Genomic DNA, 20429 nt, shown 5'->3' on the forward strand with positions numbered 1-20429 from the left:
ATATATATTCTAAATGTTTACTTATTTTCAAAAATCCCAAGGGATGGCTACATCATGTTTATTTAGGAATATCTGTAGAGCTAAAAACAACGTACCTTTTAAAAAAGTTTACCAGCTTTCCCATGTATGTATTGATGCCATGGTTGTTCAGTTAGTAAGTCATGTCCAACTGTTTGTGATCCCATGGACTAAAGCATGCCAGGCTTCCCTGTCCATCACTATCTCCTGGAGTTTTATATATAATATATATTATATACACATACATACACACAGATTCATTAATAGTGCACATTTTAAACTGGTGTCAATTCATTAAACAATGGCATTTTGGTATTACTCTATTAAACTTTATGTTGTCATTACTCTATTAACTTTTATGTGAAATTTAGAAGATCCTCTTCCATTAATAATGTTCATCTCAGCTTCCCAATATCTTCTTTCCTTTTTTATAAGTTGAAAATATTAAAAACTAATTTGTGTAATTTTAAAAAACATATTTGTCATGCATGCAGTTTAAAAGATATAAATGAAAAGCACATATGAGTTAATACAAAACCAAAAAGAAACATTGTCATTCTTTTTAAAAGTGATTTTTTTTTTTCTCTTAAAAAAGATAAACTCATCCTTCAAGGTCTGTTCTAAATGTCATTTTCTCTTTGAAGGCTTCCTTAGCTCCATCCTAATTAGCCTCTCCCTCCTGTGAGATCTTACAGTTCTTTATGCTTCCTATATTATGACACTTATAGAGTAGTTATTACTTTATACTCATCACACAAAGTGCGATCTCCTTCAAATGGTTTGGCTCATTCAACTTGAGTTTGACTGAAAATGTAGAATAGTGCTTGGTCCAAGTCAACAGATCAGTGAAGCATGTTGAATAAAGTACTTTGCTGCTGCTGCTAAGTCACGTCAGTCGTGTCCAACTCTGTGCGACCCCATAGACGGGGGCTCGCCAGGCTCCCATCCCTGGGATTCTCCAGGCAAGAACACTGGAGTGGGTTGCCATTTCCTTCTCCATAAAGTACTTTAGGGGCATTGAAAACCTTATAGGAAGACTTTAAATGAATATAAAGTTATTAAAATATGTAATTTATATTTTATGCATATATATATACTTCAAAATTACTTCTGATAGCTTTTGAATAAATAGTTCATTCAATTATTTATCAATATATATTAATCTAAATTTTTAAAGTTTATTTTATTACAATATCAACCTAGCATTGCAAGTAGATTGAAAATGTCAATTTTCCTTGGCCTTCAAACTCTGAAAAGATAGCTATGAATTTAGAAAAAAAGAAAGAAAAAAAAAGAAATTCAACCAAGCAATATATGAAATCAAAATTAAAAATCAGTAAAAAATATAGAATCAGAGAGGATTAGCAAGTTGCACAAGACATAAGATCCTAATTTGTACAGAATTTGTACGAAGAGGCATTTCAAGATTGAAGAAGGTATTACAAAGGCACCAACCTAATACAGAAGATAATCTAGTGAGACATTCCAACAATAGCTTAACTGTATTCCAACAAATATTCTAACAAATATCTTGTGAGATATCCCACTAACAGCTTGATTGTAGCAAAATCTAAGATGAGGATTAATAAAAGCTCATCAGATTTAAGAACATTTTGTCAGTCATAAATGAGTAATGTTCAAAAATACTCTCTTCTTTTAAAAATGATGTATTTCATAATACCCGTGCAAAGGCATTTTAAGCCTCTAAATTATGCCACACATTGCATCTCTGGTTTTTGTAGCTTCATCATGACACAGCATAGTTAAGGGGCAACTATATCCAGTGTGTAGTAGAACTCTCATTGGAGAAATGTTTCTTTCTGTTCAAGATTCTTCCATTTTAAAACCTTACAGTTAAAAGATGCCAAATACTTGTAACACCATAGGAAACAGTAAAAAAAGTAACCTCAACTTGTGGTTTCAGCAAACTTTTGCCTAGAAAAGAATAATTGCAGAGTTAGCTTGTATATTCCAGAGACTGGTAAGCACATCAATTGCTCTGCATTCCACCACAGACTGTGAGTCTGTATAAGTCAAAAAGTACAAAATATATTAAGCTGTTTTTAATAAATTAAAGGAGATGTGATCAGGAGTAGATTTTCAGAGTTTACTGTCTCTTTTATCTTCCTTTGTCTCCCTGGTAACCAAAACAACCAGAAGATTGGATTGTGAAGTCAAACTCACATGAATTAGAGTTATAACTTGTATCCAGCTTTATTAATAATTTCAAGGATACAAGTAAACATGAAGTGTGCGGTAAACAAGAAAAGGTACAAGACTGCCATCTTGTTGCATCAGGGTATGCTTTGATCCAGAATAACGTAGTCTCTAAGTAACATTAGTAGCTCTATCACTTACACAAAACGAAGTTGTTTTAACTATAAAATATCTCCAGTTTATACGCAGATAGTCACATAGTTAACATGACTGTTTAGAGAGAGCTATGCTGCATAAATCCCAGGTTTTGTTTACCTTAGCAGTCCTAGACTAGCAGGTATACCTTGGCAAAAGCATCACAAGGATAACTGCTCTCCCAGTTGCAAATGCTGATTGATAGCTTGTTTCCATTAGCATGTTTACAAGGGGATTTGACCAGGTCGCTTTCTTTCTTGAGATAAACTCTTTTGCCATCCTACATCTTCTCTCACCGAAGGAAGATAATCTGTTTCATACCAGAATTTCTAACTAATTCCTACTCATCTTTCAAGATTAGTTTATATTTTACATTTTTCAGGCAGCCCTTTTGTGACCTGCACAACTGCTGTTTAAAATAACCCTTTTATGTGCCATTAAAACAGAATGTGTTTATATGTTATCACAAAATATAATTGCATATTTGTTTCTTTTTCTGAGATTTTTGAAAGTAGGAATTATTTTATTAACTACAGCATGTAGCACCATTTTTGTATATAATAAGGACTTAATAAATGTTGGCAAGTTAATACATCAATAGTGTTCTTATTATGTAGTATGAATAATTTAATAGTGATGAAGTAAAAGATAATATTTTCCAAGATTATCACTGGCCAATACAGACTATCAAACAATTTTGATTTGAAATAACATCTCTGAGGTCCTCATGTTCATATATTGATAGAACTGATCACTTGTTGAATGTCTGGCTGTTAGACGATAATCTGTACAAAGAATATTGTTTCTTCACATCATTTCTCCAACTTTGGCAATTAGAATTTAATGTATGCTGGTTTTGAGTTCTGCTCATTATGGCTTATAACCTATGCTTACTTTGTCTATATGCAATCTAAAAATGAGTTGACATCATGCTTTTAATTATAGTAAATTATGTTGTTTCATAATTTCCACAGTACGATGCCTGTAATATTAATCAGACCAAATCATCACATTACATAAAGTTAATCATTAAAATGATGATCTTTATTGCATGCTATAGCACTCTATTTTTATTTCACTCTGCATCAACCACATATTTTCCCCGAATATGGAGGTAAAAATCAAAGCTAAGAAGCGTTTTTTTTTTTTTTCCCCTCAGACAGTATGAAAATAAAGTAGCGATTTATTGAACTTCAAAAATGGAAACTTATGGATGCTTTTGTATCTAATTTCCTTGAATATTTATTGGTGGGGAAAAAGACAGGAGACATGTATATTTGCTTGGTGTACCAGTTGTTCCTCATGAGAATAGGCTTATCAAACAAGTAAATAAATAAATATATGTGTCACGAACAGAAATGTCCATATACTCAATTCACTGAATTGTTGATTATTAATGATCATTGGGGTTTCCCTGATGGCTCAGTGATCAAGAATCCACCTGCAATGCAAGAGATGAAAGAGATACAGTTTCAATCCCTGGGTCAGGAAGATCCCCTAGAGAAGGAAATGGCAACCCACTCCAGTATGCTTGTCTGAAAAATTCCGTGGATGAGGAGCCTGGTGGGCTACAGTCCATGGGGTTGTGAAGAGTCGGACGTGACTGAGTGATGGAGCACACACACAATGATCATAAGCAAACATTAGGTATTAAAAGGCACTAACACTGACATCTGTGAACCAGTTATTAGCACAGGAGCCTGATTCATTTGAACAACAAAATGTTAAGACCTACTTCATAAAGTTAGATCATTGGTCACTCTGGTCCATCATAAACATATGGCACTGAAACTGACAACTGAGAAGGAGTACCATTTGCTTTTTCATTTCAAACTCACAGTATAGGATGCTCTGGTCAGGTAGCATGTCTTCTAAATGTTGTGTTCCTTGCTATAAGATGAATATTTAGTATTGTCGACTCCATTTACTACGAGTCAGTTGTCATTTTGTTAGCTTGAATATCTTCGGGGTTTTCATATTAATCATTCATTGTGGTAAACAAAATGTTATTCGGTGTCAACTGTGTGCCAGTCATTTTATTAGATACTTATATGGCTGAAATCCACCGGATAACCTTTCATGTGGCATATTGGCTAGAATATATCCTGATTTGCCAGGCATCTGTCCAAATGTTCATTTTCTTATGCTCATCATTTCTTAAATATTCGAATGTCACAGCTGGATATTGAGGATAGAAAGTTAAGTAAGATATTGTCTTTGTACCAGTTTATTGTCTAACAAATAAATAAATTTGAATTCTATTTTAATTTTCTATCTTTATATCTTTAGATAATGTATTCTATGTCTCTACTGTTTGCTTTATGAAGTAGTACTTCTTTGTTCTAAACTTACCCTTCCTTTGTATTCAAGGAGTCTCCATTAACTAATCTACAATATTGAGTTCCTAAGTCCATCACCTGGTTCCTGTATTTTGTGATTATACCTCTAAACTTACTGAGACCAGGAAGCTTGGATTTCCTCTTTCCACTGAGGACAGCCTTTATCCAGCCAAACCCTTACCTTTAATTTGCCTTTGGCTAGATCCTTTCTGGAGAAGGCAATGGCAACCCACTCCAGTACTCTTGCCTGGAAAATCCCATGGGCAGAGGAGCCTGGTGGGCTGCAATCCGTGGAATCGCTGAGTCGGACACGACTGAGCGACTTCACTTTCACTTTTCACTTTCATGCATTGGAGAAGGAAATGGCAGCCCACTCTAGCGTTCTTGCCTGGAGAATCCCAGGGACGGGGGAGCCTGGTGGGCTGCCGTCTATGGGGTCGCAGAGTCGGACATGACTGAAGCGACTTAGCAGCAGCAGCAGCAGCAGATCCTTTCTTTCCTGTTCCAATTAGCCTTGTTTTGAAATTCAACAAATGTAGCTATACAAAGTCTCATTCTTTCAAATATACTAGAATTTCTGTCTTTGAATAAAATTGAATACCACAGGGCTTTGATTTAGCCATAGCATAATTTTTAGCTAAACTTTGTCATTTCTTAATATTCCTTTGGTTTCTCTGAGCATCAGTTTCTCTTCTGTAGGAAGGAAATAATACTTATTCCCACAATTGTTTGTTTATGGGGACAGCAAGCAGGAGGCTGTGTGATTAGTCTGTAAATCATGATGGTATCCACTGTGTTTTTGGCTTTTAGAGCTGCAACAGAGAGAAAATTTTGAAACTAAATACTTAAAATAAGCAACTAATATACAAATGTTATATCTCCTTTGTGAAAATTAAAATGAATTATGTCTTAAGAACTTAAAAATAAATATATGAGTATTTATTATTATTACTTTTGTATTTTCAGATAGATTTCATAGTAATGGAAATAAATTCCTTTGTTTTCCACAAATAAGTTATAGGGTATTTCACTTAACGTATGGCTTTGCTTACTTTGAATTTCTCATTTTCCTAATATTTCCCTATTGACTACAGTAAATCTTATTATCTCAGTTCTTTTTTCAATATAATATCAATACTTTGCAAATAATTATATATATTCAAGTCATGTCTTTCTATCTTTTCTTTAAAAGTTATTCTCTTTTATGTAAAATGGAAAATCTAGGTATCTAATAGGTCCGTTTAGTCAAGGCTATGGTTTTTCCACTGGTCATGTATGGATGTGAGAGTTGGACTATAAAGAAAGCTGAGCGCAGACGAAATGATGCTTTTGAACTGTGGTGTTGGAGAAGACTCTTGAGAGTCCCTTGGACTGTAAGGATATACAACCAGTCCATCCTAAAGGAGATCAGTCCTGGGTGTTCATTGGAAGGACTGATGTTGAAGCTGAAACTCCAGTACTTTGGCCACCTGATGTGAAGAGCGGACTCATTGGAAAAGACCCTGATGCTGGGAAAGATTGAGGACAGGAGGAAAAGGGGATGACAGAGGATGAGATGGTTGGATGGCATAGCCGAATCAATGGACGTGGGTTTGGGTGGACTCCAGGAGTTGGTGATGCATAGGCAGGCCTGGCGTGCTGTGGTTTATGGGGTCGCAAAGACAGACACGACTGAGCGACTGAACTGAATAGCAAGATAGCAGGACAGAGTGTGATTTATGTCTACTGCTCAAATCTTAAATGTTTGAGAGACTAAATAACATTGTAAGTTTCAAAAGCAGAATTTTGGAATAGTCTGCTTGTGGGCCAGTGTGTATACCTTCTGACTTCTGTGCACAGTCAGATAGCTGGCACAAATACTGAATATTTGAATACAAGTTATGAACCCTGGTGCATATGAAAAGTTATTATGTGAGTTGAGGACATATTAAAATGAAGTTTCTTCCTGTTCATAATAGTACATAGTTTTTAGGCTATAAGTTTTACTCAAAAGCCATGCAAGAGTACCACTAAATCTTATTCAACCTTAATCTTATTGTAAATTCTTAAAAGTTTTGATTTGTTTGCAGTGTTCAATAACTCATTCTAAGTTAAAGGCCAAATTTGGTAAAAAGTATATAAGGTTATCTACATATAATAACATATACTATTTAAGTATTCATAGAGAAGAGTAGAAAGGCGTGAAACACACCCTAGAGTCTGAGACGTGCTCCCAGTATGTGCACCCTTAGTTTGGGAATTTGTTTTTGCCCTCCACAGAAAAGAGTACTATTATAAATACACACCATATATTGATTTACTCAAACCATAATGATTTGGCACTGCTCTCCAGTCAAGTTTGCCATTATCATTAAAATTAGCATCACTTGACATTTTTGAAACACAATAAACTGGTTTATGTTGGTGAGCTATAAGACACTCCCTTATGCAAAGGAGACTAAAGTGATACAGAAAGCGTAGCATTATATGCAACTATATTTATCTTTTAATTTGAAGTATTTACGGAATATTTTGCTTTCCAGACGTCACACATTTTTGTTTTGTAGAATGTTAAAGAGGAGTATAAGTTTTTTTGGCTTTTCCTTTTTTTTTTTATTCCTTACCTTTGCTGTTGAGTTACCTTGATGTCGGAGTCGTAATCTTACTGCTAAGTGTTACTGAGTAGGTTGAAGAATGATTTGGAGGAAAAGTGAATTCAGAAAAAGACAACTTCAAATAAATTGCATTTATTTCACCTGTACAAGTTAAGCTTGCTTCAGGTGTTTTACATTTCTGAATTGCCTTAAGCAACACCACATACCAATTAATGTAGCTAGGTATTGTTATCCCCTTTTTAAATGTAAGGTCAAAGCGATTTAGCAACTATCCCAAATAAGCAGTGGAAGTAGGTTTCAAACTGATTCAATCCCACTTATTTCTCTCTCCCTTATAAACCACGAGCAGTTTGAGAGCCACTGGCTTGTATATTTACCACCCACAATACCCACTTATTTATTGTTTTTGCTATTGCTAATCTCTTAATTTTATAATGAAAAGGAAAAAGTTATGTGACAGTAGTTTATGGAGCTCTTTTCAAGCCTTCAAAACCAGTTTTCAAAAAACATCTTAATTAAGACATAGACTGAAATAGCTTCATTCCAATATGTAATAATGTGTTTTTCAAATTAAAAAAAAATCATCATCCCTTGAAGGAGTTTAGATATTTTTAGATTTTTATGACATTGTAATGTTCATACCATATATATTCTGTGTATCTGTTTATATGCTGTGACTCTATGCTATTATGTTATGTAAGAATTTTTCTTCTCTGAGGAAAATAAATTTCACTCCCTTATGGGTGATACTAATCTCACTGACAATTGATGGTATAGATCAATCGACGTGCAGAGATAGGCAGCTATAGTCTAAACTGACGTGGTTCACAAAGTGTCACTTCTGGAATAGCAGCAAAGCATCACCTAGCAATTTGTTAGAAATGCAAATCTCAGGCCTCATTCAGTGCTACAGAACTGGGGGTAAGCCTGTGCAGGGTTTTATCAGGTCCTCTAAGGTGATTCTGATGTACTGCAAAGATGGAACCACCACTCGTGGATGGAGTGCTGAGAGATGGGTCCATGGCTTCATCGAAACATTGAGCAAGCTACTTTTTGTCTCAGTTTTTTCATTTTGTTGTAGCCCAGATAATTCCTGGTTAGAAGCCTTACACATTCAACTTTCTCAACCTCACTCGTCAACTGAGAATCTATCTTTCTTCCATCGGGGAGGGAAAGAATGAGACTAGACACACTCACAACCTCTTCTGTGGGATGTTTTTACATTTCCTGCAAAAGACTAGTCAACATACGGGTTAGGATCACATTAACAAAGGCCTGGCACCCAAAACAGTAAGTGGAAAAAGAAGTGAATAAATAAATCTTAACATTCTATTTTAATAGACATCCCATTATGGGCAGGAAAGCAAAAACGAGAGTGTCCAATTTTATGGCAGAATAAATTATGTCAGATAAGTGGAATAACTGGGAATTTGTCAAGAGGAACATGTTTGTTTCTCTTTCTTGAAATTTTCATTTTTTTTTCCGAAAGTAAAAATAAATGTTACTTGTTTCTTGGTTCCACAGAATTTCTCTAATCTTTTCGCTTTCCTACCATTGTAATCAGTTACTTCCAGAGACTTGCTCACCCACTTTATGGATTTTTTTTCTAGTTTAGATATATGCAGCCTGGTAATAATCAGAATTTATTTTCATAAAAGGGATGATTAAAAAGAGAACTTAACCTACAGAAATAAAAGCATAAGGAGACCACGCTATTATAGTGAGAAACCTCACACACTACCAGCCATAGGGCACGCACTACCTAAAACTTCAGAAATAGCTTGTGATGTCATGATCTGGACTTACCAGATGGCACTAGTGGTAAAGAACTCACCTGCCAGTTCAGGAGACAAGAGACACAGGTTCAGTCTCTGGGTCTGGAAGATCTCCTGGAGGAGGGCATGGCAACCCACTCCAGTATTCTTGCCTAGAGAATCTCATGGACAGAGGAACCTGGAGAGCAAAAGTCCATAGGGTAGCACAGAGTCAGACATGACTGAAGCGACTTAGCATGCACGCACGCTCGCCATGATCTATAAAATTCCACATGACAGCTTCAATGCAAGACTTCCTGTGTCAGTGATTTACAAAATGTGAACAGCTGATAACTGAATCTCAGCTTTGGTGAAAGAAAAACCTTCATGTTGATTTAAACATTATAAGCTTTAGTATGAATAATTGAATTAAAAATCAATATTAAATCAAGAAGAAACATTTTCAAGTTTTTCTGTGTTCTGTTTCATTTTAGGTGGAGCTTGCTAGAGAAGAAAAATGTGAATTTTTGCCTTTCTTGTCTCCACGGAAGGTTATAGTAAAAGGTGGGAGAATTGTTGCCATGCAATTTGTTCGGACAGAGCAAGATGAAACTGGAAAATGGAATGAAGATGAAGATCAGATAGTCTGTCTGAAAGCCGATGTGGTCATCAGTGCCTTTGGCTCAGTTCTGAGTGATCCTAAAGGTAGAGTGCTTGGGAGCTGAAGTGTGTTATGCAATTGTCTGTTATTTTACTGCCGTAATGGTTTCCAGCTTTCAGGGAATTGTTTTTCACTTGAACATTCATTTCCTTCTTCTAGTATGGAATGCAAGAAATCTTGATTTGTAAGACTTAGAAATGGTATTTAATACTTATACAGAATTATATTTAAAGTACTGGGAATTGAAAACAACATTAATCTTTCTTTTAAGCTTATAGTCAAAATACATATCCTGCTTTGTAACAATGTTTGTCTTGTTTCCCCTATAAAAATCAGCCTTTTGTTCAATTAGACCTAGAGTTAGAAAATGTGACAGAGAACTTGTAATAGCCAATCTTCAGTGATTCAAGCAAGTTAAGATCTAATGAATAGTCAAAAATAGAATTCATGTTTACTATTATTCGCATACCAAATTATCACTAGAAACATCAAAATTGTCAAATTAGGAAGTCTGAACGTCTGTCATTTCATCTAACTGGCATAAATGGACATGCTAAGAACAAAATGCTTTGAACAAGATGTGAGAAGAAGAAACAGATAACATCCCAACTGAATAATAAGCCAATCAACTAAGACTAGTTTGTGTTGTTTTCCTCACGCACAGTGTTTTTGTGGGCCACTTTACATAAAGGCTTAGGTTCCTCCGTACCCTTCATTTTGCAAATCTTTTACTTTTTACTGCACACTGTCAAAATGACATCTATTTTATTAACTAAAAAGAAAATAAAGATGTTTCTCTAATTTCAAGATTCATTAGGAAAAAGAGTAAGTAAAATTTCTAAACCTGATGATTCCTAGAGCTTCCTACTATATGCATGCTAAAATTACATTTTGTGTCTGAAACAGAAAAAGATAATGCTTGCAAATGTGCATTTTTATCCAATAGATAAGTAAAACGTTTAAGCACTCATCAGGATATTTTATCTGCAGGACATCAAACATCTTGGTATTTGGAAACATCCAGATGTTTAATGTCATCAAGATAAATGTTTTCAAATAGTTGGATGATGGCCTGAATTTGTCACTTTTCATCTAGACATTTATGTGATATGCAGACATAGTCACAGTGTGCTTTGTTATTCATTGATGAGTTCAGGAAGGAAAAAGAGAGCAACATATAAACTGTATTCTGTTATCTACAAAAAGATCATAATGTTCTTACCGCTCTGTATATGACTGAAAACTGAGTAAAAATGTGAATCACTTAACTTGCAATTTTGTTGATTTTTTGTCTATCAAAAAACAATTTATCTTACCATTTAAATTTATGTTCCACAACTGACAACTCTAATATCAAGGAAAATATATCTTTTCCCTAGCAAACTTAAGTAGATGTGACTCAGAAAATCATAGAATACAGCTTTCCAAAGCTTATGTTGGTATGTGTGTAAAGAGTGAAAGATTTATCTTAATATTTAAAATATTGAGTAGAAGAAAAGAAAACCTGATTTACTCGTGTTTATTTGACTAAATCATTATAAAATTTATTTGTGAATTTTGTTCCAAAATTTACTTGTGTATGTTTCTTCCAGGGCTCTATATGTTTCACCCTGTATACATTAGAGAAATCAAGGGAAAATGATCAGACCTTCCCTTTCCCTTTTTTTCCCCCTCCTCCTGACTTGAAAAACAAACTGCTTGAGAAAATTTTCCTCAAATAGAACTAGTTGCTTTACGTGGACCTTCAACGTTGACATTAATGAGAGCTACTTTCCAGTTAGAGGGGAGCTGGAAGAGCTGCAGTGTTAAATAGCATTCACATCTCTGCTGCTTTCTAAATATATTCAATACTGTTTTTTGAATGGAAAACATTTAAAAATGGTAGAGAGAAACATCATTTGTGAAAAGTTGATCAAGAAGATCTTACCCAAGCAGTATTTAAAATCTTGAAACAATACTTTCAAAGAAAACTTTCACGTGCACATGTTACCAGATAGAGTGAAAATCAGATTGTAGAAAGCAAGTTGTCAGTTTGGGTAAGAAGAGAAGCTGTTTGTGTCTCTTCTGCCCTGAATACTAGCTCAATACTCCTGTGATGTGATTTATGTGTGATATTTTTGTGATTATTGCATATGTGGTATGATATACTTCAATATATTTACTTATAACCTCTTTCTTAAATCATCAATCTGCTTTTCTACCCTTCTTCTTCGCTCCTTCCCAAGCTCTCTTTGTACAGACTCCAGCGAACTGCACACAAAACTCGGGGTAATCTTTTCACTCCTTATTCTATTTTCTGCATCTGACAGTTGTGTTTGAAAAACTCTTCCGCGTCACTTAACCTTTCTGAGCCTCAGCTTCTTCCTCTGTAACAAAACATGGATAATAATACATACTCTTTCTACCTCTCAGGACGGTTATCAGAATTAAAATAAAATAATGTGAAAGTGCTTTGGAATTGAAACTGTAACACATTATTATTGTTTATGACACTCCATTTTTTTTGTTTTTCTTTTAACTGTTCCTTTTCCACTGTCACTGACTGTTTTTTTCCTCTAAAAAGTTCAGACTTTGACCATTTTCTCTTTTCTTAATATATTTATTTCTTTACTGAACTCATTCATTCATTTATCCATACATACATTAATTCCTTTTAAGAATATTTAACGGACAACTTCTATGTGGCAAGGGGTAGCCAGGCTTACAATAAGCACTATTGCACTTGTGTATAAAATGGCTCTAAAATCTCTTTCTCTACTTTTCATTTCTCAGAAGGTATTTCATCCTCTGTTTATGCTCATGCATGTAACAAGCATTTAGTGAGTTTCTAGTGAATGCCAGGTACCAAAATGTATTCTGCAGGGTACAAAGATGAATGAGGCATTTCTTGAACTTAAAAACTTCACAGACTGGAGCCGGAGGCAGACCTTCAAACAAAAAAGTTTGTTTTATCAAGTTTAGAATACATTTAGAGAGATATGCACAAAATAAGGAGCACCTCATCAGGTTGCCCTAAGACTGATTGCCTCTCAAGTTTGCTGTTATTGGAAATGGTACAATAGTTCTCTTCTCACTAAAGTTCAAAAATGATATCCCAGATTCAGATATCTAATTCCAATTTTGCTTTTCATTAAAGTCACCAGTGTTGCCCTATACAAGAGGATGAAACTCCTCCTGACTGGCTGAGAACTTCAACAAATGATTTTATGTACTATGTGCCTAGCTTTACTTTCCAGTGTTCCCTATTGAACTGTTTCTCCTAGTATCTAGTACAGGGTGGATTACGTAGTGGTTAATTTGGAAAGTCCTTGGTGAATATATTATGTAAATATATGCTGAAGAATTAAAGGAATGAAATAAACTTGACAGTACAGTGATAATTTATTCTCTCCACATTATCTGATTACAATAATATTTTAAGTGAAAATAGTGAAATGAAATTGTAGTGTCTCAATTATATCAATAATAGGTGTTGGTAAAGGTAAACTAAATTGGGAAATTTGAAGGAAATTATTTGTCTAATTTTTTCGTATATACTACATTGTTTTGTAAGTCCCTTAATTTATGCATTTCACAATGGAGAATATAAAATAGCTTTAGTATTAAGCACCCAATGTATCTCTAATACTTATTTCATGTCATAAAAATAGTAACTGCCTCAATAGCTTATAGAAAAGAAAAATGTGTCAAATTTATAAAACAAATTTGTGTAATATCCTTAGATTACAGTTGCTAATTATTTCATTCTTTCCAAGGCTTATCACAATTATAAGTAATCATCATTATTTTACTTAATTCTGTTTTATTTCTCTCTCTTTTTTTTTTTTTTTTGGATTATAGCAGTGAGTAGAAAATAAGAACAAAAGACTACATATTCCACATCCCTGTGCATGAAATTTATGTGTGCTTATTATAAGCACAATTTAATTGAATCCTTCATTAACTACTGTTACAAATTCTAAAGGTAGTATGGTGTCCAATTTCTAATTTGATTGGGATGATAAATTCTTAGCCTTATTTAATATCTTTCCTATGAAAAACTCAAGGTGGTTCCACCTTTTCAAAATTCTCATCCATTTCCTCTAAGAATGTAAGATCCCAAATCATATTTAATTTGGATTTTAGTATTCAAATCTGATTTTAAAGGCTCTCGGTAAATTAAGCACAGGCTACCTCTAACTGGCAACCCACTCCAGTACTCTTGCCTGGAAAATACCATGGACAGAGAAGCCTGGTAGACTACAGTCCATGGGATCCCAAAGAGTCAGACACGACTGAGCGACTTCACTTTCACCTCTAACTAGCATTTCTACTCCACAAATATTGCCCTTCACTGGAAATTTTAAAACATGTATTTATTTATTGTAAAAGCATATGTTTCATAATATAAGAAGTCTTTTCTTCTGTTAAACACCAACATCAGTGTTTGGAGTTGAATTTTCCCTCTTTTTGTTAGAGCAGTGTCAAGTTTAAGAGACTTTTTTCCTTATTTTATTCCCTTTTCTTTCTGCTTGGAACCAAACTACCAGTTATGAAAAGAATGTGCATATCTCTACTGTTAGTTTGGAATTGATAAGGAGAATCTGTTACCATTTTTACTGACCTCACAGCTTCATTTTTTCAGGGGAGGTGATAACATATGTCCTTGTTTGCACTTTCCTAGGAGGTGTAGATGATACAGTTTTGTCTGCTTTTTGACAACTGAAGGAAGGCACTTTCAACTATGCCATGACCTCGGTGCCTCTCTCACACACTGCACCAAGTCATCCTCTCATTCCTTTGAAATGTCTACTTTGAAAAGACCCATATGCTTTGATGTTTCTGAACCTGTTATAATGTATCTTCTAGTTAGATTGTAAACCCCCAAAGGACAGAGAATGTATCTTTACAGTACATTGTAGTCCCAATAATAGCCATGGTAGATGCTTCGTTTATATTTGTGCATTTCATTTGACTTGATTCTTGTTAAAATTTTAATTTCTTTGTTTGTTGTTGTCGCTCAGTCTCTTGTGACACTTTGTTGAGTCCAACTCTTTGTGATCTCACGGGCTGCCGCATGCCAAGCTCCTCTGTCCTTCATTGTCTCCTAGAGTTTGCTCAATTTCATGTCCATTGAGTTGGTGATGCTATCTAACCACTTCATTCGCTGCCACGCTCTTCTCCTTTTGCCTTCAATCTTTCCCAGCCTCAGAGTCTTTTCCAGTTTTATTATACCTAGTTGTTATATTTTTCCTGCTGTGGGGTTTATTTGATTTATTTTTCTTAGAAAACATAAATGTTAGAAAAGTTATTCTGTTTTTTCTTTGCTATTGATTTTTCCCTTGTTTTGGCATAAATTGTTGAATTCTTTATAATCCAATAAATATGACACTAATTAGAGTCCGTCTGGTGTAGCAGCTTAGAGCGGGGGCTTGAGAGCCAGGCTGCCCAGCTGGAAATCTGGCTCCCTTAGTCTCTTTGTACTTCATGGTCTTGATCTTTTAAGAAGGAAAATTACAGTATCTACCTTCTAGTGTTATTTTAAGAATAAATAAATTAATAATATATGTAAGGCACTTAGATATATGTCTAGCACATAGTTCAGTTCAGTTCAGTTCAATAGTGAGCATCTCTTACATTGCAGATGTTACCATCCTTGTGTAACAAAATCACACTTTGATAATTAAATTGAGTTACAGTTGAGTTATAGTACACCCTTATGATGGTATGAATCTTATCTAGGGATAAAAGCATTGAGAATTAGGAGTTCATCTGGGGCCTTTCAGGCTCTGTCCACATGTCTTTTGTAAATGAGTAAAACAGATGCCCTTACAAATTATGAATTTTTAAAGGAGAAAATGTTTTATTTCGTTATTTTTACTTTGCAGAAAAAAGTACACAGTTTGTAACTGTATCATATGTTTTCAAAATGTTTTATTATCAATTCTGATGATTTTTATACCATTGAGAGGGATTTTCTTTCAACTAATTTTAGTAGGTAGAAATCTGCATTTTGGGTTTTCCATAAATCAGATATTTAAAGAACAGAGGATATGTTTAATATCTTTGTTTTCTCCTCTTGAACATCCGAGGTAAAATCTGGGCCAAATTTTTGTTTTGTATGATTGCTCATGTTTATGTGAAAAAGGAAAGAGAGAAGCACTGTTGATGTTGCTAAATTGGAGCCTTTAAGCACTTGAAAATTATGGGATTAGATAACTAAGATTAAAAACCTTTGTTTTCGGAAGAAGATAGGAGGAATGGCGGCAGTAATACCCATTCAGGAGAACGCTGCACAGCCTGCTCAGGCTAGCAAGTGCCGAGGTGACTGAGCTCTCCGGGCATAGCATGAGTGTGGTGCTTCTAGGAAAGGAGTTTGCGTACTTCACCCAGAGGCTACGTTTTCTTCCTGCTCATTTCACTAGAGACAACAAGGAAATACAAAGCCCAGCGCTTTCTGAACCTTTAATGGACCCCTCAGAAAACAGCTGCCTTCATAGCATTAATAGCAATTAGTTCCATAAGGAAGTGTTATTTATTTTTTTGTGGGGGTGGGGTGGGTGGGTAGGGTGCGGGGAGGGACTGGCAGGATGGTGGGGAGGCTATAAAGTGACTTACCAGCTCCTCTTATTAGAAGGCCCTCAGAAAGTGTTTTCAAAACCTCATGAAAAGTAAATAAAAGATTCTGCCAATACTAGCTTCAAGTATAGTTTGATTCACTTGCTGTCATCCTGAAAAAAGGAGCAGTCCATAGGTTAATTTGCCTTATTCTGGCCTAAGCCAGAGCTTGAAAAGGCTAGGTATGTAAGAAATAGAGTGCATGAATCCATGACAATGCAGATATTCAGGAATTTTTCAAAAGGGCCCATTTTTCCTCCATTATTTTAGGTGTTGAGAAAAACCTAGAAAAATATTTTAAATTGAGCAGTACATGAGTCAAGTGCCCAATAGTCATACTTATCTGCGCTTGAAAAGAAATGGCATCAGTATGTTTAATTTGCTTTTTTTCTTATTAAAATGTTATTTATATGCTACTTTGCTAATGGAAGTGGAACACTAGGGCATTTTAATAACCCGCCCTTTTTAACAAGCATGTTTCATCTTTCAAACAATAAAACAGCTCCTTCAGAAGCCACTGATGGCACTTAGAAATTCAACAAACTTTGCTTTGAATAATTGTCTACTTTTTGTGGCTTTTAACTTTCAGAATTCCTTTTCTGCCTTACCAAAAATAAACAGGAGAGGGATGGAATGGAATACCAAGTTGAGAATATGTCATAATTGATCAGATTTTCCCTATTGTATACGTTTTTATAAACAGAAATGTTTACAATATAGTTTCAAATTACAGATTAAGGAATATTGTACTTTAATGCCAGCTAGGAGAACTTTTTGACTGATGGCAGAAATGTTAGAGGAAGGGCCTCGCTGATGATTAATATGACTAGGGATGGATAGATAGAATTGAAAAATAAAGTAGCAGGCATACATCACAATATAGCCACTAGCACTGATGTTTTCCTTACTTATATTTGCAAATGTTGTGGAAGGGACTTACTGTTTTTGTTTAGTGTCTAAGTCTTGTCTGACTCTTTTGCAACCCCACGGAGCTCCTCTGTCCATGGGATTTTCCAGGCAAGAATGCTGGAGTGAGTTGCCCTTTCCTTTTCTAGTGGGTCTTCTCAACCCAGAGATGGAACCCATATCTGCATTGCAGGCAGATTCTTTTCCACTGAGCCACCAGGAAGACTGCTAGAAGGGACTTAAGAGATAACATACTCTAGACTCCTAATTTCACAAGTTTATTTGTTTAGCTAATAGTTTCTGATGGCCTGCTGTTCCAGACACTGAGTGTGTTCTCAGGATAAAGTGGAGAACAGGCACATGCAAACTTGACATCCAGGAATGCAGTTTAACCAGGCAAGACTCACATTCATAATAAATTGTGCTGGGAGAAGTTTAGAGTCCTCAGGAAGCAGAGAGAGAACAATCTGAAGGTTCAGAGAAGCCTCCTGGAGGAAGTGGGTTGTAAATTGAAGGCTGAGTGATGTGTAGGAGTTTCCAGGTGGAATGGGGGTGGAAGGGAGAGAGCCAGGGGGAGATTATGCAACTTGCTCAACACCACATTGTTAGATTAAGTCGTCATTTTACAGTCATTTTTAAAAGCTATATTAAAAAAATACCATGTCTTTAGAAAGTTGTCATCCTACTTATTTCATGCATGTTCTTTCTCATCATTATACATGAAAGTCTGAATATTTCACTTTTATGTCCAAAATTTAACTTTTTATTTTATGATTTCTATTATTTATTCTCTCATTATTTTTCATTCAATGAATAACTTTTTAATACCCAAATATGTTATAGGGACTGTCCAGGCACTAAGAATACAAATATGAGTAAAAGGGAGTCTTGGCCTTTCAGGGATTCACATAGGCTAATGAGAGAAACAGGCATGTAAATAATACATGCACTGTAGCATAATGTGCTAATCTGAAGTGATATTTGGTTTGGATTGTAGGGCTTGAGTAGGAGTTTCTCCTGCTCAAGCCTGAAAAGATGATGCTATGAAAGCTCTGCACTCAATATGTCAGCAAATTTGGAAAACTCAGCAATGGCCTCAGGACTGGAAAAGGTCAGCTTTCATTTCAATCCCAAAGAAAGACAACACCAAAGAATGTTCAAACTACCGCACAATTCCACTCATCTCATATGCTAGCAAAGCAGTGCTCAAAATTCTCCAAGATAGGCTTCAACATGTAACCAAGAACTTGCAGATGTTCAAGCTGGATTTAGAAAAGGCAGAGGAACCAAATCAAATTGCCAACATCTGTTAGATTATAGAAAAAGCAAGAGAATTCCAGAAAAATTTCTACTTCTGCTTCATTGACTATTGACTTCTACTTCATTGTGTGCTTCATTGAGTATACTAAAGCCTTTGACTCTGTGAATCAAAACAAATGGTGGAAAATTCTTCAAGAGATGGAATACCAGACTACCTTATCTGCCTCCTGAGAAACCTGTATGCAGGTCAAGAAGCACAGGTTAGAATCGGACATGGAACAACAGACTGGTTCCAAATTGAGAAAGGAGTATGTCAAGGCTGTATATTGTCACCCTGCTTATTTAACTTATATGCAGAGTACATCATGTGAAATGCCAGGCTGGATGAAGCACAAACTGGAATCAAGATTGCTGGGAGAAATATCAATAACCTCAGATATGCAGATGACACCATCCTTATGGCAGAAAGCGAAGAGGAACTAAAGAGCCTCTTGATGAAAGTGAAAGAGGAGAGTGAAAAAGCTGCCTTGAAACTCAGCATTCAAAAAACAAAGATCATGGCACCTGGTCCCATCACTTCATGGCAAATAGATGGGCAGACAATGGAAAGAGTGACAGACTTTATTTTCGGGGGCTCCAAAATCACTGCACATGATAACTGCAGCCATGAAATTAAAAGATGCTTGCTCCTTGGAAGAAAAGCCATGACAAACCTAGACAGTGTATTAGAAAGTAGAGAGATTACTTTACCAACAGAGGTCCTTTTAGTCAGAGCTATGTTTTTTCCAGTAGTCACGTATGAATGTGAACTTTGGACCATAAAGAAGGTTGATTGTCGAAGAATTGATGCTTTTTGAACTGTGGTGTTGGAGGAGACTCTTGAGAGTTCCTTAGACAGCAAGGATATCAAACTAGTCAATCTTAAAGGAAATAAACCCTGAATATTCATTGGAAGGACTGATGGTGAAGCTGGAGCTCTAATACTTTGGCCACCTGATGCAAAGAGCTGACTCATTAGAAAAGACCCTGATGCTGGGAAAGATTGAACGCAGGAGAAGGGGACAACAGAGGACGAGGTGGTTAGATAGCATCACCGACTCAATGGACATGAGTTTGAGCAAGCTCCAGGAGATGGTGAAGGACAGGATAGCCTGGTGTGCTTCAGTCCATGGGGTTGCAAAGAGTTGGACACGACTTAGTGACTGAACAACAACAAGGATTTTCTCTGTTAGAGGGAATATCATACACAAGGTGCAAGCTGATAAACGGCCTCAGGTGACCAGACAGCAGTGAGAAATTCTGTTTAGCTGGAGCACATGCTGCATGTTAAGATAAGGTGGGAAGTGGATAGCGGTAAGATTGGAGGAAATTTGTCTACAAATTTAGGTGAAATTAGGAGACTTACATGCTAACCCAGGGGTTGTGAATTTTGTCCTATACACACCCAACTGATAAATGAGGAGGCTCAAATATTGGAGAGATCTTTATGTTAATGTAGCAATTCTGGTAGGTGCTGGATCTTCCTTCTCTCTACTTGGGTTTGAACCATTTATAATATTCTTCAAATAGTTGGGAAACCATGAAGTCACCCTTGAGGTGCTTCATATCAGAAGACAAATGTGTTTCCTGCTATTAGATGCCTGAAGTAGGTAAGTTACTCACCAGTCACAGGTGTGATCCAACAATGCAGGTTCCCTGTTGGGAAGCTGAAGCAGGAAGATTTTTAGTTTAAAGGAAGGGAGGCACCCTCAACTGGGCAGCTGTCAAGCTATACTCTTGGCAAGGGTGTGCTGTTGTTGTTCAGTCGCCCAGTCGCTCTTTGCGGCCCCATGGATTGGAGTGTGCCACGCCTCCCTGTTCCTCACCATCTCCTGGAGTTTGCCCAAGTTCAGGTTCGTTGCATTGGTGATGCCACACAAGCCTAATTTCTTCTTTCATATCTGCTAAT

General features: G+C 35.8%; 1 protein-coding gene across 2 annotated transcripts in view; it reads left to right on the forward strand.

Annotated features, from left to right (window-relative positions):
• The window catches only part of DPYD (dihydropyrimidine dehydrogenase), a 922996-nt gene that overhangs the window by 391018 nt on the left and 511549 nt on the right, over positions 1 to 20429 (forward strand). For both annotated transcript variants that reach the window (XM_070779940.1, XM_070779937.1), the window contains exon 11: positions 9552 to 9762. In XM_070779940.1, the coding sequence (XP_070636041.1) occupies positions 9552 to 9762 (211 nt within the window). The remainder of the gene's footprint in view (positions 1 to 9551; positions 9763 to 20429) is intronic.

Source organism: Bos indicus, chromosome 3, assembly GCF_029378745.1.
Source record: "Bos indicus isolate NIAB-ARS_2022 breed Sahiwal x Tharparkar chromosome 3, NIAB-ARS_B.indTharparkar_mat_pri_1.0, whole genome shotgun sequence".
Classification (NCBI taxonomy): domain Eukaryota; kingdom Metazoa; phylum Chordata; class Mammalia; order Artiodactyla; family Bovidae; genus Bos; species Bos indicus.